Source organism: Macaca mulatta, chromosome 1, assembly GCF_049350105.2.
Source record: "Macaca mulatta isolate MMU2019108-1 chromosome 1, T2T-MMU8v2.0, whole genome shotgun sequence".
Lineage (NCBI taxonomy): Eukaryota > Metazoa > Chordata > Mammalia > Primates > Cercopithecidae > Macaca > Macaca mulatta.
Window position 1 is genome coordinate 108,130,399 of NC_133406.1, and position 27,503 is coordinate 108,157,901.

Consider the following 27,503-nt stretch of genomic DNA (forward strand, 5'->3'; position numbering starts at 1 on the left):
TATACTGATCCAGGCAAGATCAAAGCAGACACTGAATGATGTTCAGTGGTTGGTAGGTGAACTAGGGGGCACATTAACTGTATTGATCAGGGATTGCAAAGGTGGGACTGATAATAAGGGACTTGAAAACAGGCACTACTTTGAAATCCAACAATCAGTTTAGTGAAAATGTGAGTTAAGCAACTGGGACTTGAAATAATTCAATTTTGATAATCTTAGAGTATCAGATTTGGAAGAGACTTTGAAGGCCATCTTGTCCACCATTCCCTCCATTTGATTCTTACTTCATTCTACAACCAAGAGTTTAGCAAACATTTGCTTTTAAAACGTTGAGAGACAAGAAATTATCTTATGTGTGTGCTGTCACAGATTGGTCAAGTGCTGACACAGATGGTAGAAAGTAGAGGTTTCTTAAACAATTATTTGTAAAATAGAGGCTGTGATTGAGAACATCTAAAGGGGTATAGACAGTCTCCAATGAACGATAATTCTACTTACATTTTTTCTACTTTACAGTAATATGAAAGCAATACATATTCAACAGATTAATACATGAGATATTCAATACCTTATTATAAAATCGGCTTTGTGTTAGATGATTTTGCCCAACTGTAGGCTAATGCAAGTTCTCTGAGCACACAAAAGGGAGGCTAGGCTAACATAGGATGTTTGGGTATATTCCATGCATTTTCAACTTATTTTCATTATGGTAGGTTTATTGGCTGTAACCCCTTTGTAAGTTGAGGAACATTTATATTGTATTCTCTCAGGAGAAGCTGCATTTGAAAATGCTTATCCTAGAGAAGGCCTTACAGAGATTTTCTATTTGGAAGAGTAAAGACATTTGGTCATGCAATAATTTGGGGTCCAGAGGCCTTTAGGGTGCTCCTGAAATTATTATGTTTGCTAGACCTTACTTGATCTACAAATACAGTTGGCATCAGAAAATCTAACTGGTATAAAGGGGAAACATTACCAACAACAGTTCCTTGCACACAAAAGATGATCAAAACTATTTCTTGAATTTAATTTCTCTGAGTCAGGGGGAAGCAATGATGGGTCTTTCAACAGGATTAGGGAAAGTTGAGGCCAGACTAAATTTGAGAAGCTAAGTTTATTAGAATACTGTAAGCTTTAAATTGCTAAGAAGACAACAAAAAGGATGTGTTCGGGTGCAATAGAGAAAATGTAACTTAAATTTAGGCTAGAATACAACATTAATTGAGTTCACAATTCTATGCTTACTGTTCCAGGCATCAGCAGGAAAATATATAATAATTAATGAAGTACTACATTTGCTCTCAAAGATCTTAACAATTTATGGGGAAGACAGACTTGTTAAAAAGGTAACAATGTGCTAAATGTAAATATTATGAGGGCATAGAAAAGGAATGTATAATTCTTTTTCTGAGGGATTCAGTAGAAGTATATTTAAGGAGTTAAGATTTGATCTGATTTTGAAGGATGAGAAGCAGTTCCCAGATGGAGAAAAGAAGAGAGATGACTTGGAAGAAAATGAAATGTAATGAAGCAAGAATTTCTTTTTTAACATATCTGTCTCCCGTAATTGGAGAGGTGAATGTACAGTCTCTTTAGTTTAGAAGAGAATCAAGAAGGGTCTTTTAAGTGTCAACTGCTTCCAATGAATTTCAAATTCTAAAATATCAAACCAAGAAGTTTATTTCTACTGCAGGGCATTTGAGTTTGAAAGAAATGCTCGGTGTTGGGTGAGCGGTAGAGGTGCAGGGAAAGTATTGGTCTACTAATTATTAAATGAATTGTTTAAATTAATTCGTTTGGTTATTAATATCTTATTGAATACTTTTAATGTGACAGCCATTGTGACGAGTGTTAGGATGATGAAAATAAGCAAGAGACTGGTTTGTCAGTATGATAACTAGAATTGGGCAGTTCTCTTCAACTGCAGTATGATCTACACAGGGTCTGGTGTGACTGGCACTGGTTGCCATTTTATGCATTTAAAGTTGCATTGTGATTTTTGTTGTTTTCTTTTTGCATCTGTTACACGTTTTGCTTAAGAATAATTAGAATAGTATTTTGTATGAAATTTCACCAAGCCAGCTATATACTTTTCACCTGTATTTATATAATTGATTTTATGAAAACACAAGATGCATGTTTATTGCCACTTATCATGTTTGTTTTTGAATCTGCATTCTTTTTCTTTTCTTTTCTTTTTTTTTTGAGATGGAGTCTCGCACTGTCGCCCAGGCTGGGGTGCAGTGGCGCGATCTCAGCTCACTGCAAGCCCCGCCTCCTGGTTTCACGCCATTCTCCTGCCTCAGCCTCAGGAGTAGCTGGGACTACAGGTGCCCGCCACCTCGCCCGGCTAGGTTTTTTTTTTTGTATTTTTTAGTAGAGACGGGGTTTCACCGTGTTAGCTAGGATGGTCTCGATCTCCTGACTTCCGCCCGCCTTGGCCTCCCAGAGTGCTGGGATTACAGGCGTAAGCCACCACACCCGGCCGAATCTGCATTCTTACACCAAACACGCTAACCACCCTAACCCATCTTCCTGTCAGCAGTACCCACAAGGCAAATTCACACCTTCATCTCCGAGCTTGAGGTCAGAATAGCTAAATTTTAGTTATGTTTTAAAAGTCTACATCTGACCAGGTCACTCATCTAGCAAACATTCTTCAGTTATGCCCTACATCTATGGAGCTAAGGTCTTAAAGCACTGAGTGAGCTTTCCCAGTTTGCTTACCATAGAGGGGAACATGTGTTTCCTTAACGTGGGCTGCTTGCTGCTCAGTGCTTTTATTTTTGTCTGAAATATTTCTTTTTCTCTTTTACATAGCTGATCCCAGATCTTCTTGGAAAATTCATCTTATGGGCTTCCTCTAAAAGTTTTTTTTCAGTCATCCGGGCCTGAGAAATGAGCCACTTCTCAGGCACTCTGAAGTGTTCCGTACTTTACAAATCCTATTGAGATGGCTGCTTCTCTATAGGGTTGTAAGCTTTCTGGTGGCAGAGACTGTACGTTGCTGAATTTTGTGTTCTTTCTACCTGACACATATTTGTTCAATAAATATGAACTGAACTGAACAATAAGAAAAGATTTGCTACTATATTAATCTCATGCCCAAAATTCACTCTTTAAGACTTAACTGAAGAAAAAACTATGACCTGGGAAGAGGAGTTAGAATGTTTGGAAACAGTCATACAGTACAGAGCTAGAATGTTTGAGGATGGTCTAAATGTTGTTTCCTTGAAATAGTATCTATAGGAAATAGAAAAGTCTTCTAATTGTTTCTTTCTCTCTATTCCTGAATTTTCTTATTTGCAAAATAGGCAAAACAATGGTGCTTATCTCATTGAAGTATACAAATTAAGTAAATATTGAATGCAAGACACTTGTAAAAATGTTTGATGAATAGTTAAGTGCTAAGAAGAGTTAGCTATTACTATTTTTACAGTAATAGTAATAGTAGTGAGAGTAATAGTAGTAATTTTAGTGCTACTTTTAAGTTAAAAAGAGGGAGAGAGAAATGAAGTTTTGGCTGGATTCAGCAGTCATATCAATCCAATGTTTTCTTCTTTCCTTCTTTACCTCAGCCTCCCATGGATCAACACAACCATTCAAGCCTGGCTGAATTTGTGTTCCTTGGCTTTGCCAGTGTGGGCTATGTCAGGGGCTGGCTTTTTGTCCTGCTGCTGTTGGCATACCTGTTCACCATCTGTGGCAACATGCTCATCTTCTCAGTCATCCGACTGGATGCAGCTCTGCACACACCCATGTACCACTTTGTCAGTGTTCTTTCCTTCTTGGAGTTGTGGTATACAGCTACCACTATCCCTAAGATGCTAGCTAATATTCTCAGTGAGAAGAAAACCATTTCTTTTGCAGGATGCCTCCTTCAGACCTACTTCTTCCACTCCTTGGGAGCTTCTGAATGCTACCTTCTTACAGCCATGGCCTATGATAGATACCTGGCCATTTGTCGGCCCCTCCAGTACCCTGCAATTATGACCACCACACTCTGTGCCAAGATGGCTGCTGCTTGTTGGATTTGTGGCTTCCTGTGTCCCATTTCTGAGGTCATCCTGGTCTCCCAGCTCCCATTCTGTGCTTACAATGAAATCCGACACATTTTCTGTGACTTTCCACCTTTGCTGAGCTTAGCCTGCAAGGACACGTCCACTAACATTCTGGTGGACTTTGCCACTAATGCTTTCATAATTCTTATCACTTTCCACTTTATCATGTTTTCTTATGCAAGGATCATTGGGGCTGTGCTGAAGATAAAAACAGCATCGGGAAGAAAGAAGGCCTTTTCTACCTGTGCCTCACATCTTGCTGTAGTCCTCATCTTCTTTGGGAGCATCATCTTCATGTATGTGCGGCTAAAGAAGAGCTATTCACTGACCCTTGACCGAACACTTGCTGTAGTTTACTCCGTACTAACACCAATGGTCAATCCAATTATCTACAGTCTTCGTAACAAGGAAGTCATTAAAGGCATCAGGAGGACCATCTTCCAGAAGAGAGATAAAGCTAGTGTTGCTCACCATTGACTTTCTTCCAATGTCCTTTCTCACCTCAATGTTCAATTCATAAAAGTTCTATGTCCCTTTAGCTTGGCCTTGAATAATCTTCCCATCATCACACGTGCTCTGAATTTCACTTCCTTTCACCTCTTCAAATACTTCATTTCTTTATGGTTTTCTCATTTTCTACATCTCTACTTTTTCCATTTTTTACTTGATCACTTATGTCAGCATTTAAGAATATTTTAGTATCTACATTCTTCTTTTAAAAAATAAGCATGTATATTTCCTTGGCCACACATATGCATCCAGCTAGAGATCAATTTCTCTGCTCCTTTTTCCAGTCAAACTTCTCAAAACACCATATCTCCTCTTCTTTACTTCATATTCACTTCTCAGCTTATTCCAATCTTATTTTGGCTCAGACCTTCCAACTAATATTTTGTGAAGGCCATTATTGACCTCCATGCTGCCAAATTCATCAGAAACTTCTTTTCCTTCCTCTCTCCTAAACTCTTGACACAGACGACCAGTTTTTATTCCTCAACTCTCTTAGCTTTTACTCCTTAAGTCTCCCTAAATCTCATGACATCATTACCTCCCAATTTTCTTCTTATCTTTCTGGTGAGTCTTTCCCAGCCTTCGTTGTCCTGCTGTGCTATATCCCTAGATACTCAGAGTTATTCTTATGGATTTAAATACGATCTCTGTCTATCACAAGGGCTCTTAAATTTTTATCTCCAAACCACATTTTTTCTCCGAGATTTAGACTTATATATTCAACTTCCCACTTATCAACAGTGCCTGGATTGTAATTCTTAATAATTTAAAACTTAACATGTCAAAATTGATTTCTTAAAATTTCTAACCATGAAATCTTGATGCTTTTGTTTCCCTGTGTTTCTTCTAGAAAAGTTTAAATATTCTATTTTGCTTCCTTTTCTTCCACTCATAATTGTGATCAACTATTAATGTATGCCGATCTTTTCACAAAATATATTCTTGAATCAATTTATTTCTTATTCACTTTAATGTTTCTACCCTGGTGTAAATTGCCAACATCTCTCAACTGGATTAATATAATAATATTCTACCCACATTCCTTTCTCCTACTCTCATTCTATTCTAATATATTTTCCACACAAAATATAAAGTAATGTATTTGAAATCTGAATTGTATATACCATTTTATAAAAACATGAGAAATTCTCAATTGCCCTTAAGATAAAATTCAAAGCCTCACCATACTTTATAAGGCTAAACAAAATTCTTCCCTGCCTTCCTCTCCAACATAGACTCATACCTCTTCTCCCTCAGCTCCCTCTTCCCTAGCTACCTGATTACCCTTTCAGGTCTTCAAATACATTACGGATTTTTCTGGCTTCAGGATCTTCACCCTGTTTTTTCCCCAATATTTCATTTCGCTCACTCCTCTTAATTGTGTGATTTTTCTGTTCAAATATCAATTTGCAGTGATGCCTGCTTTGAGAGGACTTCTGAACACTCAGTCTAATTTATGTCACTCATTTTTATCTCTGAAGTGTGTTTTGCTTCTCTTCAAAATATGTATGGCAATTTATGTGTTTGTGGACATTTATGTATGTATAGATACATATAGTTTGTCATTCTTTCCTACAAGCATCTATAAACTAGATTTCGTCTCAAATTATTTCAGTTTTTTAATTTGTTGTATGTCCAGAATCTAGCACAGCACCTAAATAGGACGAGTATTCGATGCAAGTGTAATGAATGAAACATGTAATGAATCTTACCCACACCTGGTCAATAACATATTTGGCCTTTAACAATGACATAATGATTCTAATCATTACTGAAACTCACTCATCCACAGAATGCATTGGTCTTCCTTAGTTGTACTCACCTGTTTTCTGCACATCCCACCTCAACTTGTCTACATCTGCCTTTTGAATGTCCTTGGATAATACTGGTAGCTGGTCCTTACTTAGTCACTGTGCATCATACTAGGTTATCTTTTCTGGATCTGTATTTTTTTACTCACAGACTTTGGTGGGCCAGTAAGCTATCTCTAGATAATATTCATTTTTAACATGATATGGTTATGTGTAAACATACATTTTCATGTCATTTGAGAAAATGCATAAGTGTAGGATTGCTAGGACGCATGATAAATGTATGTTTATAATTAACTGTCTATCTGTTTTCCAAAGACTAGTGCTTTTGGGGTCCCTCCGCTGTGGTGCAATGTGGGGCATGTGTAGTAAAAGTCCATTCAGTCTGGGCAGCTTTCCTGAGCTGTGGGAATGGGCTTGTCATGAACCCCAGGCTTCTGTTTCTCATTGCTGCCTGTCTATGAGTAACAAATCTGCTTTTCTTGATTTGTTATGTGTTTTGTCTCACCAGATTCATGAACTAGGTAGAGAACCTTTGCACATATATGTATGTCCTTTATTCCAAATCCTCCCTGCTGTCATCCACACTATTTTATCATATATTTTTGTAAAATAAACACACAGTACATTGCTACTATTTTTGCTATATACAGTCATTTTCTGTGAACAGTGGTGGTAAAAGACATTACAAGAGGGTGAGAGGTTAGTTAGTACTGAGGAAGTCAATGGAGTTACAGGTTCAAGTCATGTGATAACATAAAAAAGACCGGCAGTTATGTGCTAAAGTCTGCTCATAGTTTTTGAGAAATGATTGACAACTTATTAGAAATTCTGTGGCACCAATAGCTTGGAATCAGATACAGTGGGAGTATTAGCACTATGCCAATCAGCACATGTTATAAATCAGGGCCTTTTTAAAAATGGTAGGCTATGTCAAAGCTAAACAATGCAGACGCTAAAGTGGTAAGGACAGATTTAATCAGTAATATACAGATATAAAAATATATACACACACACAAACACACACACACACGCACACACACACATAGACATAAATTATTTTGGTAGCTTTGATTTTTCTCAGGCAGGCACTTAAAGAGATGCTAGGATCATCTATGGCCTTGAGCTCTTAGAAACTATGTCAGTGTTTAAGTCTTTTAATACATGTGGTGGGGGAGGGAAGGTGGGGACGGTGGATGAAATAATTTTTGCTGACAGTCTATAGATTTTGTAAGCCAAGGTTGAGGTTTAGTCAAAAAGAGAACTAGAGTTCAATGAAGTAGAGAATCTTTGTTAGAGGAAAGTCAGTCATTAAACATTTACCCCAACACAAGTAGAGACAGAATAACATTTGGAGGGAGGGTAGCAGAACTGATGGACGTATTTTAGGGATAGGTGATATTCTAGAAGAATTGATGGACATATTTTAGGAATAGATGATATTCTAGTTCACAGAAAAAAAGTAATTGAAATGAAACTGACAAGGTGGAAAATTTAATTTAAAAGGTAGTGGTTATTTAACCCTTAATTGCCTTATAGGGATTTAGAAAACTTGAATAAATCTTTAGTCATTAAGTAAATAAAATTATTACTTAAACTCTATGTATACAAATCAAAAAACAAAATAATACTTTGACTCAAAAATTATGTTATTAGTTAAAAATCTATTTACCACAAACAAAATATTAAATACTTGCAACTCAGTTTGAAAAAAAAAAATCTTCCAGAAAGAAAGTAGGAGATAGAAAAAAAATATAAACTTGGATGAAGAATATTGAAAGTGTGGGTGGGATGGGGAAAGTGACAAAAATTATTTAATTCTTCTCATAGTTTATATTATAGTTTGTAAGTACCTTTTTACATTATCACATTTGATTATTACTTTTATATGAGGAAAGTAAATCTTCTTTATACTTTTTAAAATTTTTATCTGACAAACAATTATATATGTGATGTTTTGATACATGTATGCAGAGTGGAATGCTCAAATTAGGCTAATTAACATAATCACCTCACATATAGTACTTATCATTTTTATTTTGTGGCAAGAATATTTAAAATCCACCCTTCTGGCAGTATTGCCAACCAAGGCTTAATGAAGTGCCTAATGTCACATAAGTATTTGGAAGAATGGCTGGAACTGAAATCCAGGGTTCTGAAGCAGCACTCTTTACGGAGCAGGTAACATTAGAGTGGAGAGGAGAATGCAGTGTGTAAGACAGCATATAACTGCTATAAATATGAGCAACAGACAAGATGAGGAGTCGGCCTTAATGGTATTTATGTCCTCCGTGTCTCCCTGTCCTCACGCTTTCAGGGTCAGAGAAGGTCAGTTACATTTTATAAAGATCCTATCATAATTGAAAGTTGTATGCTTACTCCCAAGTCATGCAATACAGGAACCCATTTGAACCTAGTTTTCACACCAGTTATTGTTATTTACTAAAGGAAGTAATTGCCTTGAGACATGTTCTATCTCAACTTGGACTGGTAGTTATTGTTGTAGTAACTAATAGGTAATGAAGGACTACTAGCTAATGAACTTGCTGTATGTCAGTTCCCTTCCTGAGAGAGCACTTTAGTGACCCCAGGAGGTCTGCTCAGAAGGCCCATGGGCTTCTGCCTCTGTAAGAACCCTATCAAGAATCCAGGTTTTATGGGAGAAGAATTTGTTTTATGGTTTAACTTATTCCCACAGGTTCCATCAAAGTGATAAACTTCAACCCCTCCAGGCCCCTGGAGTGGCTGGGTATAATACTGCAAATGAGACATAGGAAGTGAGCAGGAAGTTCTTTTTGAATTTTAGACTCTGAGTAGTGGCCGGGCTTCCAGAGTTAAGCTGTAGCAGAGCCCTCCCCAGCATCAATCTCTAGGTAAGACTTTATCAAGCAGGTATTTTCATCTTCACATTCCTTCTTAGCCTGATCACTAAGAGACCTAGAAGATTCAGAAATATGGAGAGGTTTTGAATAATCAGGGTCCATAAAACACATAATTCAAACACAGAAACTATTTTAAAAAACAGTTATTCTGCTTTTCAAATGCTATAGTGAAGAGTCTGGCTTCAAAATTAGTAAATTGACTATATTTCTAATTAACTGTGTAAACTGGAACAAGTCTTCTCCCCTTTCTGGATCCCAGTTTTTTTGGTTGTTGTTTGTTTGTTTTTTTTAAATGAAGACATTGAGTGAGATAATCTCTAAAATTGTATCCCCCTTCTCACCCCCAGATCTTTGGCCGTATGCCTAAACAATTATGAACTATGAATAATGCAGCTGTGGTATCTGAAGAAAATAATTCAAGGCATATATTCTAAAAGCTTTCTAGAATTAGGGGAATAAACTAGGATTTCAATGGACCTAAGTAAGATAAATGTAAATTTGTATATGTGGTAGGTTTTAAGAGAGCCCTGATTCCAATATCAGGAAATGGGAGTAGATGAGTAACCGATGAGTGGAAGAGATACACAAGTCATCTTGATCACCCTCTTTTTCATTACCCACCATAACTCTGATATATCAGGCATTGTGCTAAGTACTCTAGGAGGTACGACATGGTATGAAGTTTCCTCATTAATTTCAAGAAGCTCACAGAGAGTTGCTTTGGAGTGATAAGACATATGCATGGAAAATAATTGCAGTGCATTACAGGATATATTTGGGGGGACAGTGAGAAAGTACTACTGAGAATTTAGAAGTGTGAAAGAACAGTATTTAACTTAGATGGTTAGGGGAAAAAATAACAGACTTGAGCTAGAAAATGGTTCAAGTGTCTTCAGATTGATAAAAAATAAAGCGTATTTCTAGAGAGGGTACACTGCAAACAAAGCAGTCTAGGCTAAATACAGAAACTCACTTGGCAAACACTGAAATTGCTATAATGCTGATGAAAAGAGTATTTGAAAACATGACTCTGGACCAGAGCAGTAGGGTTGTATCACAGAGCAAAGCAAAGAATAATGGTGAAAGCCAGATTTCTGGTCATTGGAAGGGATAGTTGTAAACTAAAGCATTTCAAAAATGGAGAGAACTGTCTTATGGGTCAGGAAGCTTCCAGTGCTGTAAATCCAGGCAGAGGGTGGATGCCCATTTGTGGGGACATGAATTCCTTTATGAGTGAGAAGATACCAGTTTTTGCTGGGCTGAATCAAAATTAGAAACATAAGTACAATATGAAGTTTGATACACATGATTTATCCTTCTATTTTAGCCTTCCTTTTTGTGATATTTAAAGGTCTTTTCTTTTTATGAACTGTTGGAAATATATAATACATTTAAGATATTCTAACAATCCAATGAAATCCAAAATTATGGGGGCCACTAGAGAGGCATAGTTCCTAAAGCTTTTTTCAACACTAACTTAAGGTTTATCTGTACTAGAAGTTACAATCATAATTAGAAATAATAAAATAAATTTTTTTTAAAAAAGGGAAAACCATCGGTATTTTTGCCATCTTAAAGCGGGTGTGAAGAAGAGAAGGAAATGGTCCAAACCTCTGAGAACTGTGAACTTGTAAGATGAGGGAGTTGGGGGTGCCAGTTTTCCATGGAAAATAATACTTGATCTGATCCTGGTGACTTTGATTGCTTAGGCAGAGTATGGAGGGAGTGAAAAATAGCTGGTCATTAATGAGTGATGATACAATGTATAGTGTGATAATAAGTATTTGGAGTTATGTGGAAACTTTACCTTCTTAGAAAGGAGAGGACAAGATACTGGCTTCTCATATTCAATCTTCTGACCAGCCATCTATGTAGATCTGAAAATTTAGTTAAGGGTTCAGAGTCTAGACAACTCATCTGTGAGTGGGACTGGAGCCCAGAGAAGGAAAGAGGCAGCTCTAGAATAGAACCTTTTATTTATATTTAGAAGGGAAGGAATGTAGAACATCTAGAAAATAAGGGTCTGAGAAGAAGTAGACATTTAGGGATAATCCTTTATAGAAGGCAGGTATGCATCCAAGACTCCAAGGAAACAGAAGGCAGAATTGGGCAGTGGATAGACATGGATATGCAGTGAGAAAAACTAAGACAAAGAAATTTTGGATAATAAAGCAATTGTGCTAAAGCAAAATCATCCATATAAAAGTTTGGCCCAGAAGTAGTTCTCTGGAATCTTAGTAGAGAAACATCCTATATTAAGTCTTGTATTGAGAAAGGCTTTTGTGTATGGGATGGACATGCTCCCTAGGTTTAGAAAAATGCCAAGAAAAATCAGAGTAAACAAAGTTAGTCTGGATGAATTTTAGGATCCTGGAGAGGGAAGAAGTGATAAGAAGACTGGAAGGCAGAAGGAGAAGACTCGGTGTCTTTCGTAACTCTTGGCCTTTGCACAAGCACTCCCTTTTGTTTCAAATACTGTTTTTTCATTTTTCCATCTAAAAAATTCTGACACTTTATTCACTTCAAATAAAAATTATATATTCTGGCAAGGCAAGGTGGCTTATGCCTGTAATCCCAGCACTTTTAGAGGCCAAAGCAGGCGGATCACTTGAGCCCAGGAATTCAAGACCAGCCTGAGCAACATGGCTAAACCCTGTCTCTGCCAAAAACACAAACATTTGCTAGGCGTGGTGGCGCATGCCTGTAGTCCCAGCTACTTGCAAAGGCAGAGGCGGGAGGATTGCATGAGCCAGGGAGGTCAAGGCTACAGTGAGCAGGGATCCTGCCACTGCACTCCAGTCTGGGTGATAGAGGGAGATGCTGTCTCCAAAAATAATAATAATAATAAAGTCTGTGTTCTATGAAATTTTCCTGATTTATCTCCATATCCAGCCCATGGCTCGTAACTCCTACTACATATGCAAATTAGCAGTTATCTTAATTGATTTGCATATTAATTACATAAATATTTATTGAGTTGTTGTAACTATATTTCAGACATGGCTCTAAGGACTTGACATACACCAGTAAACAAAATAGAAAAGAAAAAAACTTTGCCCTTAAGGAACTTATACTCTCAAAGAGGAGAGAACCAATAAACAATAGGAATAAGAAATAAGTACATTTTACAGGTTAGAACATGATAAGTCCTCTGGAAAAAAAGTTAAAAGTTAAGTAGAGAAAGGCAATAGCAGTACGGAATATGGATGTAAGGATGGAGGCACATTGCTGTTATATAGGGTGGCCCAGGTAGTTGAGCTGGTGAAATTTGAGCAAAGATAAAATCAATGAAAGAGCTATCCAAATGGTGAAAGAGATTCAAGAAGAAGAAAAGAGCTACAGCAAAGGTTGTTAAATGATATGTCACTGAACACATTTGATCAATGGAAATGCAGAACCTAATTTAAAATTTAACAGGATCACTCTGCTGTGTTAAGATGAGGCTACAAGTGGACAAATGCAAGTAGGGAGATCTGTTAGGAGTCAATTACAGTAATAGAGGTAAGATAAAAGTGACTTGGACCAAGGTGGTAAAACACAGTCAGTTCCTGGATATATGAGAGAAAGACAGAAACAAGGATGACTGCAGGAGTTTAGTCTGTCAGTTGGAAGATTGCAATTGCCATCATTTGTGATGGTGAAGACTAGGGGTAGAGCCCCCAGGAGTTCAGTTTGAGATGGCTCTTAGACTTACAAGAGGAGATGTGAGTAGGTAGTGAAATATATGAGTCTGGAGTAGGGGAGAAAAATATTGCCTGAGATATGGATTTAGATGTCTTCAACACATTTATAGTGTTTAAAGCTCTGGTATTGGATGGCATTAGCAGATGATTTGAGTTTATATAGAAGAGGAAAGAAAAGATTAAACATGGACCATGGGCACTGTGACATTGAAAGGGTGGGGCATGGAGGAGAAACTAATGATGCAGAATGAGAAAGAATGACTAATAAGATAGAAAGTAACCAAAAGTATAGTACCCTGAGAATCAAGTGAAGGAAGTGTGTGAACAGGCAGGATAAATCAACACTGTCAAGATACATAGATAGTCGAAATAAGCTGAAGAGTGAGAAATGACCGTTGGATCCAGGAAATCTTAGATAATTAATGTCTATGAGAAAGGAGGTTTTAATGGCGTGGTGGTAATGCAAATCTAATTAGAGTGGGTTTAAGAAGGAACTTAAAGAGAGACATTAAAGGCAATGCATATAGCCGACTCTTGGAAGAGTTTTCTTTTAGGGACTTAGAAATAGAGCAGTGGCTGTGGGATGAGTAAAGAGAAAGAATTTAAGGCTCTTGCTTTGTTGTTTGTTTAGTAAATGAGAATAATAGCAGGTTTTTACGTTGATAGAGTATTCCATGAAAGAGTTGTATAATAGTTAGTTGTTTCTCTATACTCTGTATTAGAATATTAGTTTGTTAGCATCAGGTGTCACATTTTATTTATCTGTTTAGTCCCTGTTCTAAGTATAATACCTAGAGTACTGAAAATACTCAATTGTTGTTACATGGACTTCAACACAGCAGAGCATGTATATGTAATATCTACAGAAGCAATAAACCAGAAAAGAGCATTTGAAGTTGATAGAGGGGGAAATGGCAGGAAGAATTGATGAAGTGGCCACAGTCTGAAATTGAAATGCAGAAATATAGATTTTCCTCCTGTCTTTCTTTGGCTCTTTTATTTACTACAACCTTCTTATTTTTGACTGGAGCTCTCACCAGTGTCCAAAAGAGGTCTAAATTCTGACTTACATGCCCCTGAAAGATGCTAGCAGACCTGAGTTCTCATAAAGGAATAGGAGGGAGCAGAAGGGAAAATAGTTGATTCTTTGGTAGCCAGAAAGTTGAAGAAGAAAACAAATTAAAATAAGAAGTTAGAAAATAATATTCAAATTATATCTATTTGGTCCAGTACAGTATCAATATATTATCAGTATAAATGATGATTTGTATCTTAGACGAACAATATGTATAAATGTTAATATATACCTTGGATTAGAAACACTTAAATTTCTAAAATCTATATAGATTCTACTGAGAAAATCAACTGGGTTACAGGATGGATTAGGAAGGCCAAAAATGAGCTGTGTTAGTCAGGGAAGACTAAACATAAAGGTGAATAGTCTGAAGGAGGCTGTTGACAGGAAGGGCAGGGACGTATGGAATTGAAATGTTGACCTCTCAAAGCATTTATTGAGAGGGTTTTACTTTGGAGGTGAGTGAAGGGAGGGCAATAGTAATTTGAGGGTTGCCTTCTTGTTAGAACCTCTATAGTTCAACTTTCTTTCCTGTCCTTCCACACTTCACATCTAGGGACATGAATGGTGAGCAATGGACACAGGGAACTGGAGCCAGGTAACAGAATTCATCATCCTGGGCTTCCCCCATCTCCAGGGAGTCCAGATTTATCTCTTTCTCCTGTTGCTTCTCGTTTATCTCACAACTATGTTGGGAAACCTGCTGATATTCCTGGTGGTCTGCCTGGACTCCCAGCTTCACACACCCATGTACCACTTTATCAGCATTCTCTCCTTCTCAGAGCTTGGCTATACAGCTGCCACCATCCCTAAGATGCTGGCAAACTTGCTCAGTGAGAAAAAGACCATTTCGTTCTCTGGGTGTCTCCTGCAGATCTATTTCTTTCACTCCCTTGGAGCAACTGAGTGCTATCTCCTGACAGCTATGGCCTACGATAGGTATTTAGCCATCTGCCGGCCCCTCCACTACCCAACCCTCATGACCCCAACACTCTGTGCAGAGATTGCCATTGGCTGTTGGTTGGGAGGCTTGGCTGGGCCAGTAGTTGAAATTTCCTTGATTTCACGCCTCCCATTCTGTGGCCCTAATCGCATTCAGCACATCTTTTGTGATTTCCCTCCTCTACTGAGTTTGGCTTGCACTGATACGTCTATAAATGTCCTAGTAGATTTTGTTATAAATTCATGCAAGATCCTAGCCACCTTCTTGCTGATCCTCTGCTCCTATGTGCGGATCATCTGCACAGTGCTCAGAATTCCCTCAGCTGCAGGCAAGAGGAAGGCCTTCTCCACGTGTGCTTCCCACCTCACTGTGGTTCTCGTCTTCTATGGGAGCATTCTCTTCATGTATGTGCGGCTGAGGAAGAGTTACTCACTGGACTATGACCGGGCCCTGGCAGTGGTCTACTCAGTGCTCACACCCTTCCTCAATCCCTTCATCTACAGCTTGCGCAACAAGGAGATCAAGGAGGCTATGAGGAGGCAGCTAAAGAGAATTGGGATATTGGCATGAGTTGGGGCTGGGAGTAGGCCAAGGCTGGACCTGAGGGTATGGTGACCGCAGGGATCAACAGTGGCCAGAGACGAGAAACCAAAAATTCAGTGCTTTTCTATGTGGGGTGGTGCAGCTGCAGCAAGTGCTGACTGACTTTCAGTGTTACAGCGACCTTCATACTGTCTGCTGGAGCCACATTCGGTTTGAGACCAGAGACTAGGGAAAGTACACATCCCTTCAACATGATGTGGTGCAGTGATTTTCAAAACTCAGATGTTTATGTATCATACTTAGGATTTTTTAAAATTTGTGTCTTACCTATTTTATATATATAGGCATTTTTCAAATTTACTTCACTTAATGTAAATATAGTCAGTCACGTCCTAAACAAAATGTGCTAAATAAAATTTAGAATATGAAATTCATGATGTTTTTTGTACCACTTGTAATCATTTCATGTGGAGAAGACTGGTACAGTAGAAAAAAGCATGTTTTTTGAACTCACATATATCTGGATTTAAATCATATTTTGTTCAGTCACTTGCTAAATACTTAATCTTTAGAAAGTAACTTAGCATCTCTGAGTCTTAATTTCATTATTTGATAACGATATTTTCTTGAAGAGTCTTTTGAATATTAGTGTTAAGATTTGTAAACCACAGTGCACAGTGTCTGACATGTAGGTGATAGTAAATAAATAAGGACTTATTTTTATTTTATTCTGCAAGACCTCTCATCATTACTCTGAGTCTTAGAACAATATCTAGTAAAACATAAATAAACAAAAATACTTTCCAGGTGTTTTCCCCAAAGGAAAGGAGCAAACTAGCCAGAAGGAATACTTGTATAGTATACAAGTATAGTGTACTTGAAAAGTATAGTTTGTCACAGTTCTGTTTGGACAAGTTTCATGTACCTGTCTTAGTGGTCCTAATATCTATGCCCAGTGTAATGTAAGAAAGTATGGGAGTCGAGTCAGTGGCAAGAAATAGGATTACTTTTACGTTAGACCATTTCTTTATTTAAGAGATGGCTAATTATTTCTTGAAACATGTGAAAAATAATTCTAAAGTGTAGCATATGAAAGATCTGGGGATTTAATTAATAGCTAATATTATGTATTCTTTATGTGTCCTTCCACGAATGGAGGATCAAATATTAGCTACAAGAAATCTTTGAATTCTATAGAACTTCCTAAGAAGATCACAAAGTATTTTTAACACCACACTTTTAAAGGTATTCATCCATCCATACATTCAATTTAACACGTTTATTTAGCTCTTACTATATATCAGACGCAGTGTCAGCCCTACAAAAGCAATGAACAAGACATATATATGTCCAGGTCCTATCTTTAGGGTGTTTTAAAAGAGTTGAGAATATAAATGTTAAAATTACAATTAATTTATAATTAGTTATAATTAATTATAATTGCAGGAAGTAGTATTAAGATAAACATGCATTCTTTCCTTGAGAAAGTTGCATTTAAACTGAAAACTGAAGAATAAGTCAGTTAGCCATTTTTATGAAAGCATGCATAGCAACTATTGTATCTATTCTGAAATATTAGAAATTCAGAACTTGGTAGATGAAACAACTTGCCAAAACTATTGAGTAAGTCAGAGTCAGGGACTCTGAATTAAGAAAAGTATTCATCCTTCCAGGCTAGGTTTCTCTAATCTTTAAAAGGACCAGGGAAGGAAAGGAAAAGGACTAAGATATAAAAGTAATAGTTTAAAACATAACAACCAGGTTATGGGTTTGGAAACAAAAATGCAGTGGCTGAGCGGCTGCCAGGGTTGCTTTGTTCCTTGGAACTTCCCTCCCTGTTTAAAGAAAATGATTTAAACTGAGAGAATGATGTTCTTTGCCCCAGTTTTAGAGAAGCATCGTTTAACCTCATACTCTGAGAATTTTTGACTCTTTCACTAAAGCATTCAATTACAAGACTGATAATTTTCCAAGTCCAAAATAAAAATAACTGTGTCTTATGAAAGTTAATAAATTTCTAACATGAAGGAACAATGCTGCATCATAAATGGGACTCTACTTCTTTCTATTTTATTTTTTTTTTTGGAGTTGGGGTCTTACTCTGTTGACCAGGTTGGAGTGTATTGATCACTGCAGCCTCAAACTCCTGGCCTCAAGCAATCCTCCCTCCTCAGCCTCCTAAATAATTGGTGTTACAGGCATGAACCATAGCATTTTCTACCTGTGAAATGGTAAATTGCTGTTTTGTTTGTATCAAAATATTATGTAACGGTTTCAGTTCTTGGCCCTGAGAAAGTCATTTTGTGAAATTTGGGGAACTCAGCTATTGCTACTAGGATTTCAGAAAGCAGAAACTAAAGATTTAATAGCATCCTCTGGACTTTTCCAACATGTTGGCCCTATAAGTAATTTTTATCTCATAACAATAGTAAAAAATAACTGCTAAACATTATAGGCACTGTGCTCAGTATTTTTATATGTATATATGATTATATATATATAACATATATTATATATATAGTCTTTACAATCTATGAAACTCCCATAATATAGATAGAAATATTAAGACCCAGAACACCTGTCTCAGTTTTCAAGGTTGTAAAGCTGGTTAGTGGAAAAGCCATGATTAATCTTTAGACATTAGGATTTTGAAGTTCTCAGTCTTAATGAGACCTTAAGTCTACTCTAATAAAGAGAAGCTTTCTGGTTATTGGAACTAGTTAACAATGGGAAAGCCACCTTAGTTAAATGTTCAAGCAGAGGCTAAATTACCTTTTTTGTCATATGCTGATGAGGAGTTCACATATTTAGATGTAGAAAAAAATAGATGTCTTTTTTTAACTTTTATTCTAAGTTCAGGGGTACATGTGCAGGTTTGTAATATAGGTAAACTTGTGTCATAGAGGTTTGTTGTACAGATTATTTCATGACCCAGGGATTAAGCCTAGCACCCATTAGTTATTTTTTCTGCTCCTCTCCCTCCTCTCACTCTCCACTTTCTGGAAGTTTCCAATGTGTGTTGTTCCCCTCCATACGTCCATGTGTTCTCATCATTTAGCTCCCACTTATAAGTGAGAACATGCAGTACTCGGTTTTCTGTTCCTGTGTTAGTTTGCTGAGGATAATGGCCTCCAACTCCATCAATGTCCCTGCAAAGAATATGGTCTCATTCCTTTTTACGGCTGCATGGTATTCCATGGTGTGTATGTACCACATTTTCTTTACCCAGTCTATCATTGATGGGCATTTGGGTTGATTCCATGCCTTTACTACTGTGAATAGTGGTTCAGTGAACATACATGTGCATGTGTCTTTATAAAAAAAATGCTTTATATTCCTTTGTGTATATATGCATCTGGCAAAGGTCTAATATCTAACATCTATAAGGAACTTAAACAAATTTACAACAGAAAACAAACAGCCCGATTAAGAAGTAGGCAAAGAACATGAACAGATACCATCTCACACCAGTTAGAATGGCTATTATTAAAATGTCAAAAAATAGTAGATGGTGGCGAGACTGCAGAGAAAAAGGAATGCTTATACACTGTAGATGGGAGTGTAAATTCGTTCAGCCATCGTGGAAGACAGTGTGGTGATTCTTCAAAGACCTAAAGACAGAACTAGATGTCTTCCAAGGTAACTTCAGGTTCAGAGCAAATGAGGACAAATGACTATTCTTTTACACAGATGACCTTAAGGAAAAGGTAAGAATGCCAAACTAATAGGAGAGAGCCCTATACTGAACTAAGGCTGGCACTAAGAAGAAATTAAGAGGGGTACCTAAAAATAAAGTACTGAAGGATCTGGATAGACTTATTATTTTAGCCTGGCTCCTTTGAGTTCTGTTTCCACTTGGGTGGCAAGTTTTCCATTCTTTACTCCTTCTCCTTCTGTTATCTTAGGCCGATATGTGCGTTGCTTATCATTGACCTCAAAGGCTGACCCTTCTCACTCTGTCTCATTTCTTCCCACAGGCCTTGATCCACCAATTCTCTCAGCCAGCCCAACCTGTTAGTCAGTTGGTGCACTAGCCAAGAACAAAGCTTGGATAGTTGACAGATAATCTGCAGAATTATATACTGTGTTCTGGCAATCAGAAGGATGAGAAAACGTTTCTGCTATAAGTGAACCCCTACTTAGTCTAATGAGAGATGTGGGACAAACAAAACTATATTAATAGCAAGAGAAACAAAAAGAAAAAAAAAAACATATCAAAATAAGGGCCAATATTGGTCCTAAAATCAGTGCCAGAGATATTAGTGTGAGGAATCTTTCTTAAAGACTGCAGTAGTTTGGAACCAGGTTGAGAAGCTGGGGGCAACAGTATTAAAAAGTAATTATTTCTGAGGTTCAGTCATAAAGGTTAAGGATATCTTTGTGAAAAGAATCAATGTGCAAGGTTGAGAGAGAGAAGAGAATTAAAAAGGGTACACATCTAAAGAGGTTTCAAACACACACAAAAAAACTTCAGAAGGTTTAGAGGAAATAAAATGGCCTAGGGTTGGGAACAATGAATCCATAGGGATTATCTCATCTCATGACAAGAAAAACATTAAATTTTATGGGTAATGACATTCTCATTAATAGCAGCAATAATGATTCATTAGACTCCAAGGCCTCCAAAGGCAAGACCACTCATATGATAGCCACTAAGTGAATCCTCTGCACCTAACAGGGTGCCATAGAATTTCTACTCAAACTTTTAAAAAATAAATAAATCTTGATGACTTGAGGAATAAACCCTTTCACCACTTAACGTATGATAATTTGTCATTGCATTTACTTATTGAATACCATATTTCCTTTAGAACTTCTCTTAAGTTTTGGGATTAGGATGAAAGCCTGTGAACTAGGTATGAGATCATGGTCAATAAAGACATGGCTCTGGGACCAGACATAATGAATTTCTGCCTTAGATTCAAAATAATTATCTCTGTGTACTTGGACTAGTTATTGCAACTCTGTGTATCATGTTTCTCATGTAAAAAGTTCATATTTATTAAATAGAATTGTTGATGATAAATGAGATAATACATGTTAGGAAATTGTTAAAAATGAGTATTAAATAGCCTCAGGACTAGAAATGATCTTAGTGATCATCCAGCACAGCTGTTCCTAAATCTTACCCATCATCTGAATTTTCTGGGAGATTTTTAGAAATGCAAAAGGCCAGGCTTCACTTTCAGATTTTCTGAACCACAAATGTTAATGATCGGTTTGAGCAATCACTGATCTAATCCAACCACATAATTATAGAGGAAGCTAAAGGCCAGCAAATTAAGTGGATCATCCAAAATGGCACAACTTAGTGTCAGAAAAAGGTATAAAATACAGTCCTTAAATCTTCTTGTCCCATAGTCTTTCCATGATGCCACAATCACATGAGGGCTGAGGAATTCATGGAGGAAAGAATCATTAACTCCTAGGACTCATTGAAAACTGGTAAGGTTTCATTAAACTTTGGGGAAAAGAAGTTTGCATAATTTAGCTTTTTGAACATCAAGTAAATTACACAAACTTATATATTTATTGGGGACAGAGAATACAGTAGAGTACCTAAGGTTAAATCCCAGCTCTGTCACTATGTATATGACCTTAGGCAAGTCATTATTCTGTGAGCTTTAGTTTCAAGATTTAAATAATAGTGATCCCTGACCCATTTACTTCAGGGTATTTTAGATTTCAAGAGGATTTATACCTGTGAAAATATTTTAAATAGTAATGTGCTCAAGACATGTAGTAGACTGTTATTAATTTTTGTGGAACCCCTTGGGGTCTAAAATTCTGTAACACATCATGTACATAATCAGTTCACCTTTGCTGAAATGAGTTTGGGAATTAAATGAGCTAAAAGTGGAGAAGACCAATCTCTAGTATCAGGAAACGATTTATTTATATGGAATGCCAAATGACAGGGGATGCATTTCCAGAAAGGGTATTGGGGAAGTTAGCAGTAGCAATTCTCAGAACTTTCTTGTCTGTCATACCTCTTCTATTCTGCTTCCCGGCTCCACTAGCATGTCACATCACTGAAGAGACTAGCAGGAGCCTCGCTGCTAGAGTGCAAGGAGGAAGCCAACCTGTGTTAAAAGCAAGAGAGTCCATCTATACTGCTTCAGCTACCACAAGCATAGTATGGGCATTGACGTAAACGGGCCATCCACTTACCATCCACAGCCTGTATACAGCAGTTTGTTGCGGGAAGTCAGGGACCCCAAACGGAGGGACCGACTGAAGCTGTGGCAGAAGAACATAAATCGTGATGATTTCATGGACATTTATTAGTTCCCCAAATTAATACTTTTATAATTTCTTGCACCTGTTTTTACTGCAATCTCTGAACATAAATTGTGAAGATTTCATAGACACTTATCACTTCCCCAATTAATACCCTTATGATTTCCTATGCCTGTCTTTAATCTGTTAATCCCATCATCTTCATAAGCCGAAGAGGATGAATGTCTCCTCAGGACCCTGTGTTGATTGCGTTAACTGCACAAATTGTTTGTAGAGTGTATGTGTTTGAACAATATGAAATCTGGGCATCTTGATAAAAGAACAGGATAACAACAATGTTCAGGGAACAAGAGAGAGAAGACTTCTGACTGCCTGGGAGCCAGACGGAACAGAGCCATATTTCTCTTCTTTCAAAGGCAAATAGGAGAAATATCGCTGAATTCTTTTTCTCAGCAAGGAATATCCCTGAGAAAGAGAATGCACCCTGAGGGTAGGTCTATAGATGGCCCCCTTAAGGCGGCTGCCTTTTACAGTCAAAGCTGAAGGGATGAAATAAGCCCCAGTCTCCTGTAGCGCTCCCAGGCTTATTAGGATGAGGAAATTCCTGCCTAATAAATTTTGGTCAGATTATCTGCTCTCAAACCCTGTTTCCTGATAAGATGTTATCAATGACAATGCGTGCCCGAAACTTCATTAGCGATTTTAATTTTGCCCCATCCGGTGATCCTGTGATCTCGCCCTGCCTCCATTTGCTTTGTGATATTTTATTACCTTGTGAAGTATGTGATCTCTGTGACCCACACCCTATTCGTGCACTCCCTCCCCTTTTGAAAATCGCTAATAAAAACTTGCTGGTTTTATGGCTCAGGGAGCATCATGGATCCTGCCAATGTGTGATGTCTCCCCCGGACACCCAGCTTTAAAATTTCTCTCTCTTGTACTCTTTCCCTTTGTTTCTCAAACCAGCCAAGATTCTTAGGGAAATAGAAAGAAAAGAACCCATGATAAATATTGGGGGTGGGGTTTTCCCCTGATAGCAGTTTATCATTCTTTTAAAAAATAATAGAACAAGTAGCTGTAGCAATAGGAAAAGAGGGTCGACATGGAAAAGATAAGTAAACAGTGAAATTTTGCTCTTCCAAGAGGCTTTTTAGAGTCTCCAGGATCTGTATCTATTTCCCAGCCCAACTAGCCCTCTTCTGATAGTGGAAAAGCCTTCCAATAGCCTCTTTCATGTCCTTGTTTCTCAGGCTATAGATGATGGGGTTGAAAAAGGGAGCAAGGATAACAAAGGTGACAGCAATTGCTGTGTCCCAAAACACTGAGTAGGTGGCTGAGAATCTCAAATACATGACAGCCACACTGCCAAAAAATAGCAAGAACACAGTAAGGTGAGCAGCACAGGTGGAAAAGGCCTTGTGACGACCTTCAGTTGAGTGCATTCCCAGAATCACCATAATAATCCGGATGTAGGATAGAGCAATGACCAGGAAGGAGGCTACAATTTCCACTGCATGGATGGCATCCACAATGACCACTAGGGATGTATCTGTGCAGGCCAAGCTCAGCACAGGTGTGAAATCACAGAATATCTGGTGGATCTGGTTGGAGCCACAGAAAGGCAAGGTGGCAATCCATGCAATCTCAGGAAGCACAAGGAGGAAGCCACAGAAGCAGGATCCAACTGTCAGCTGGATACAAAGCTTGGGAGTCATGATGGCTGGGTAACGGAGAGGATTGCATATAGCTAGGTACCTGTCAATGGCCATTGCTGTCAGGATACAGCCTTCTGCGATACCAAGTGAGTGGAAAAAGTACATCTGCAGGAGGCAGCCAGCCACGGAGATGCTCTTCTGCTCACTGATTAGGCAGGACAGCATCTTGGGGATGGTGGTTGTGGTATAGCAGATCTCCAGGAAGGAGAGGACACTGATAAAGAAATACATAGGGGTGTGCAGGGCCATGTCCAACTGGATGACAATGAACATTATTAGATTTCCAGTTAGGATGAATCCATAGATGAGAAGCAAGGGAATAAAGAATGAGAGTCCACCTCTTTGAGGATGCAGGAATATAGAGAAGAGGAACTCAGTCACCATTGTCTGATTCCCACTGGCCATCAACTGTGTCATCTGTGAAGACAGAAGAGGAAACAAGAGACTCCTAGAATTGGAATGTTGATTCCCCACTGAATATTGCTTCATTCCTTTCTGTAATGAGTTACTCAACTTGATTCTGGAATCCTGAAGAGACCAGTTAGAAATGTCTCTTAAGCTTTACGTCCATTCTAAAATTATCTGAAATATTTGCTGTTGGACCCCTAAATACCTTTTTGTTTTCTGGTAAACATCTTCAACTGATGTGCAAAAAGCAAAGCAACACACAAATTTCATTATCTGGAAATATTTTCTGTAGGTTTGGTCATTTTTAAATTTCTGCTTCTGTCCCTCTGTTTTTAGCCTTAAAATTTGTACCTTCATTTAAAACTATTTTTTTACTCTTGTTCTTCAGAAAAGTTATTAATTTAAACATACATTATTGGAGCTCTTTTTCCAGCAATTTTTTATGTTGCTGCCCATCTTCCCCAGCACTGATATCTAGCCTGAGCCTATCTAAATAATTCATCTTTATAGCCTTGTCTTTTTTTCTGTTGGTTTCATAGTAGCATGTCTGTTCCTCATCCAATGGTAAGCACTCAGAAATCAGAAAATATTCCTTTTTGCATCTTCTGCTTTCTCTGTAACTCCCCTCTCTCTTTCTCCCATATCAGTTGTTGATATTGATAGCTGCTCCAACTAAAAATCTTTCCAGAATTGCCTTGCAGCTGATTAATGGCCATTGATTTCTGGTCAAGCAAATAATTCCATCTCCACAGACGTCATCCCTCCCATGAAGGCCATATCTAAAAGCCAGAGTAAGAAAATCGTTCTGAAATTTTAAAAATTAGTTTTATTGTAACTATGGCTGCCTTGGGAAAGAAGTATCACAGAAATCAGCTGCAATGGGAATCAAACCAACATCTGTTTGTGAGGATTAAAAGGCAACTAAACTTTTTGTAAGGCTAACTAAATGTAGTGATAGCAATTAACATTACCTCTCATGTTGACTATGTTATCTTCTTTTTCACTGATCTTCTTTACCTCTAATGAGTCATTCTACAGATGAATATTCCCAGCATCTTTCTTTACTGCCCCTCTTTTATTTTCTTCAAAAACATTCAGGGATAAAGCTCCAAAGTATTAGCCTCTGATAACCATTGCCTTCTCTAATCAGGTTCCCATCAAATTTTGGAGCCAAGTATCCTACATTTTCAGTAGCTCAACCATATAAGACTAATGTCATGCATTTCTGTTTTTGCTTATGCCATTCCTTCCTTCCATTTTCTTGGTATCCTCCTATTGGAATCCTAGGTGTCAATATCTACTAAATGTCCCCATTGTTGTGGAAGTGTCATTGATCCTTCATGCCAAAAGTAACCACTCTTTCTTCTGACTCTTAAGAGGAGTACTATTTTTTCCCTTTCATGACATCTAATACATCTGTCCTTGCATTTTAAATATTTGCCTATCAGCATTATCTTCCACAAGGGAACTGAAAGCTCCTAGAATGAATCATATAAGAGAAATGAATTAGTGTTATTGAAATGTTGCCTTGTAGTGGTTATGGTCATGATCCTGGGCATTTTACATATTTTACTTTACATATTTTATCTCATTTTTCTCTCTATTATAGAGAGATTGTTGTCATTTTTTTTACAGCTAGAAAAATTGAGAACAAGAGAGAAGAAATAACTTGTCCACATTTACATAGCCAGGATCCAAAGCAGTAACTTGGATGCAGGTCTCTTTGCTGTAGAAGTTCAAGACTATCCTGTGTGTCACAATGAGAAATATAACTCAGGACTCATTGGCCATTCTATCTGTTTCCTACTCTGAGTACCTCAGTATATTTAGGACTGTCTTGGGTGTGAGGTGAGAAAGTTGACATGGTTTCTTCAATAGGTCGAAAGCAGATACAAATAAATTCATTTCAGACTAGGAAAATTAATTATTATTATTATTATTAATTTTTTTTTTTTGAGACGGAGTCTTGCTCTTGTTGTCCAGGCTGGAGTGCAATGGCGCAATCTCACCTCACCGCAACCTCTGCCTCCCAGGTTCAAGCGATTCTCCTGTCAGACTAGGACAATTACATTTTAAAAGATGCCTCTGCCTTGCACCTTAAACTTTGAGGAAGGTAGTTACTTGTTCCCTTGCAAGGGAACTTCCAAGGGAAAAAGCAACAGTGCTCAGCAGAAAGACAGAACCTTTAAGAGGAAAGGTATAAAAGATGGGAGTTGTCTTCTGACTAAAACATCCACTTCTCTGTCCTTCCTATGTTTTTCTTTTCTAAGCCATTGAATAATCATGCTGAGCAATCATTATAGAGAATAGGGAAGGACAGAGAAGGAAACATAGGGCTATACCAAAAGACAAGAAAATAGGTGCTAAGTGGCTCATAAAAGCCAAACAGAGTGACTACTTTGTTGCTGTATGAATGGGGCCCTTCTCAGTAGTAAAGCTGCATCATTATTCATCGTTCGTACATTTATTCAACTAGTATTCATATATTGATTGATCTTCTGCTATGTCAATGATGCCATAGGTTCAAGGGCTATACAAACGTAAATAAATATTATTCTTGTTCCTGAAATACATAAAGAACATCAATACAATCCTATTGCTAAAGATATTTCATAGGGTCTAAGGAGTTCAACCTAAAAATATTTCTTGTGTAATGTAGAAACACTTGAATTAGATTAGACTTGACTTTGAAGAAAAGCAGTAACTTTCTCTGTGACTCTTCAAGAATCCACAATTATTAGGGTTTCAATAGGATTTTAATGTCTAAAAGACCTTAGACATTAACAGTATCTTCATACTGTTAGCTGAACCATATTCTTTCTGATATCCCTTCCAGATTTCATTTACCCTTATTATAATATTTTACTCATGTAACAAAGTTCTTAAAATATGACACTTTGCCATGAAAGAGTAGGGCAACAGTTGGGTTCTGAAGAGTTGAAGATATAAGGAAGCTATTGGGCAGGCAAAGTAGAAATAAAAGGAGGTTGGAGGATGCCCTTTCAATGCAGTCTTTAGTACTTACCCTGCCTGACACCATGAGAATGCTCCTCAAAATCTCTGCAGCCACCTGCCTCTTCTCCTAGCTCGACAATAAGGGTACAAATGTCTCTGAAGCCTCTTCCAGGAATAACTAGAATGGAAAGATGGTCTTTCCTGGGAGTTTCTCTTTGGATGATTCAATGTCTAAAGGAAAATTATGTATCTTTCTCTTCCCTCTAAGGGACAAATTAGGAAAAAAATGTTACATCATAATTAGACATTCCCCAGGGTCAGGTTTCAAAAGTTGTCCTGGGACTTACAAAACTCCTGATAGAGGAGTAGAGTATATAAAGCTGGGCACTGAGGCATAGCTGTGGGAGTCGGAATAAACTTCATCCAGGATCATGATTCTCTGGAATACTCAATCAGTAAACACTTTTTCCTCTCCACTTTTACTCATTTTCACTATGATTTCTATTCCCTCTGCTGATATAGTCAACATTATCATATTTTTAGAAGTTTTTAAATGCAAGTCTCATTTGATCCTTTAAAAAACCTATTTGTTTTTTGTTTTTTTGGAGATGGAGTCTCACTCTGTCGCCCAGGCTGGAGTGCAGTGGCCAGATCTCAGCTCACTGCAAGCTCCGCCT

At 37.7% G+C, this 27,503-nt stretch overlaps 3 protein-coding genes across 3 annotated transcripts; 2 read left to right on the top strand and 1 right to left on the bottom strand.

Moving 5' to 3' along the window:
- Nucleotides 1-3,584: 3,584 nt before the first annotated feature.
- OR6N2 (olfactory receptor family 6 subfamily N member 2) lies at nucleotides 3,585-4,538 on the top strand. Its single transcript, XM_001114852.5, has one exon. It carries the CDS (start codon nucleotides 3,585-3,587, stop codon nucleotides 4,536-4,538), a length of 954 nt encoding a protein of 317 aa, XP_001114852.3.
- A 4,542-nt stretch (nucleotides 4,539-9,080) lies between these two features.
- OR6N1 (olfactory receptor, family 6, subfamily N, member 1) lies at nucleotides 9,081-16,983 on the top strand. Its single transcript, XM_077941605.1, has 2 exons — nucleotides 9,081-9,255; nucleotides 14,579-16,983. The coding sequence occupies exon 2, from the start codon at nucleotides 14,597-14,599 to the stop codon at nucleotides 15,533-15,535; it is 939 nt and encodes a 312-aa protein (XP_077797731.1). The 5' UTR covers nucleotides 9,081-9,255; nucleotides 14,579-14,596; the 3' UTR covers nucleotides 15,536-16,983.
- Nucleotides 16,984-22,876: 5,893 nt separating this feature from the next.
- OR6K6 (olfactory receptor family 6 subfamily K member 6) lies at nucleotides 22,877-24,048 on the bottom strand. Its single transcript, XM_028827294.2, has one exon. The coding sequence runs from the start codon at nucleotides 23,950-23,952 to the stop codon at nucleotides 22,921-22,923; it is 1,032 nt and encodes a 343-aa protein (XP_028683127.1). The 5' UTR covers nucleotides 23,953-24,048; the 3' UTR covers nucleotides 22,877-22,920.
- Nucleotides 24,049-27,503: the final 3,455 nt, after the last annotated feature.